This window comes from Myotis davidii, unplaced genomic scaffold (assembly GCF_000327345.1).
Source record: "Myotis davidii unplaced genomic scaffold, ASM32734v1 scaffold1741, whole genome shotgun sequence".
NCBI lineage: Eukaryota > Metazoa > Chordata > Mammalia > Chiroptera > Vespertilionidae > Myotis > Myotis davidii.
The window spans coordinates 876-2,525 of NW_006291613.1; the positions used below are offsets into that span (position 1 = coordinate 876).

The 1,650-nt window shown below is 54.7% G+C and overlaps 1 protein-coding gene across 1 annotated transcript in view; it reads right to left on the bottom strand.

Moving 5' to 3' along the window:
- LOC107183295 (leukocyte immunoglobulin-like receptor subfamily A member 6) overlaps positions 1-1,650 on the bottom strand; it is a 3,912-nt gene that overhangs the window by 862 nt on the left and 1,400 nt on the right. The window contains exon 4 of the mRNA XM_015564899.1: positions 1,233-1,535. Coding sequence (XP_015420385.1) covers positions 1,233-1,535 — 303 coding nt within the window. The remainder of the gene's footprint in view (positions 1-1,232; positions 1,536-1,650) is intronic.

The following is a 1,650-nucleotide window of genomic DNA, read 5'->3' on the forward strand; positions in this document are numbered from 1 at the left end:
TGGTTCTGTCTCATCATTGATGTTTCTGTATCTCCCTCCCTCTCTGAAATCAATAAAATCATATTTTTAAATTTTAATATTTTGAAGCATCTTTTTAAAGAAACATCATGTAAATAAGGTATTCTTCATAATAAATACATACATTTAATATACCCCATTAATACAAGAAGAAATCCATGTTTTTAAAGTCTAAATGTTTGCAGGTTATATGTAAGCATTGCCTACAAGTTCCCAGCAAAAGAGCAATAACAGAGAGGTATGCACAGAAAATGCAGATAGCAAACGTGAATTTCACACAGTGTCTGGGCAGGACCTGCTAGTTCCTCGTGAGCCCTCCATGGTCCCCCTGAGTCTCAGGTGAGCACTGAGGGCCTGGAGGGCTCCAGGGGGAACTGGGCCTTGCAGACTGGTGCCCACAGGTGGGGACACTTCTCACTATAGCAGTGTGGATAGCACTGTCACCCACAGCAGGTCTCACCATGGCCAGAGCAGCCACCTGTCCTGCTCTGAGAAGGATCAGGACCCCACCTGTGGGGTGAGGGCTTCCATCCAAGGGGCTCTGGAAATGAGCAGCTGAGGGCATGTCCCCCTGTCCTCTCTCCAACTCTCCGGCCTCTACTTCTCCCTCAGCCTGGGCCCAACATCTCCCTCTGACATGACCACCCACCTGTCACCGGCCTCACTTCTCCTTCTTAGGCCTGACTCCATGGAGTGGGGGGGAGAATCCTCAGAGACCTTGGAGCCCAATAGTTCCCTGAAATTTCTCCCGGAATCCTGGGTCCCCTGGGACACAAGCATGTCTTTGAGTGGGGGGTGGTGGGAGGGCGCTAGATCCTCTAAGAGACTCAGAAATTTCCTGGGGTCGACAATGCTCCCTCTGAGCGGACCCAGGATTCATCAGCTGTTGACATGGTCGCTGTTGGTGGGGGGCTGGGGTACCGAAGAGTGCAGGGAAGGAGGACAAAGTGTGAGACACTGGGGCCATCCAAGACTCCCCATTTCACTCAGACTCCTCCTGCATCTGCCCTGTGGCCCCTCAGACCCTCACACTGCCTACGTGGCACCTTCTGTACCAGGTGATGGGGAGGGCGGTGCATGGGGTGGAGAGTCTCTGAGGGGCAGATCTCCTTGCGTGACCATCCCTACAGCCCCTCACTGCCTTTCAGCCTGTGATTTTTCTGGGGATGGGACCCTGAGCTAACAGCTCAGCACACAGGTTCAGGGGCCCTCACCTGAGACCAGGAGCTCCAGGGGCTCACTGGGGAGTGACAGCAGGAAGGGGGAGGTGCTGTGTGAGCTGTAGCACCTGTAGGTGCCCCCGTGGGCTGAGGTCACAGGCCTCATGGAGAACTCCGCCTGGAACTGCTGAGCTCGGTTCTCTGATCTCAGACGCAGGGGGGGATCGGCTGCCCCCTCCTTGGACAGAATGAACGTGCCCCTCGGGCTCTGTGACTGACACTGCAAGGTCACATTCTCTCCTGAGGCCACCCTGGGGCCTGGCTGCACCGAGAGGGAGGGTCTGTCAGGCAGCCATCCTAGAGAGAGGGAGGGTGGGTAAGGGCTGCCAGCCCACCTTGTTCTGGCCTGAGTGTCACTGGGCCTCTCTCTGAGTGAAATTTCTCCTCAGCCAGACTCACAAAACTCAAGACT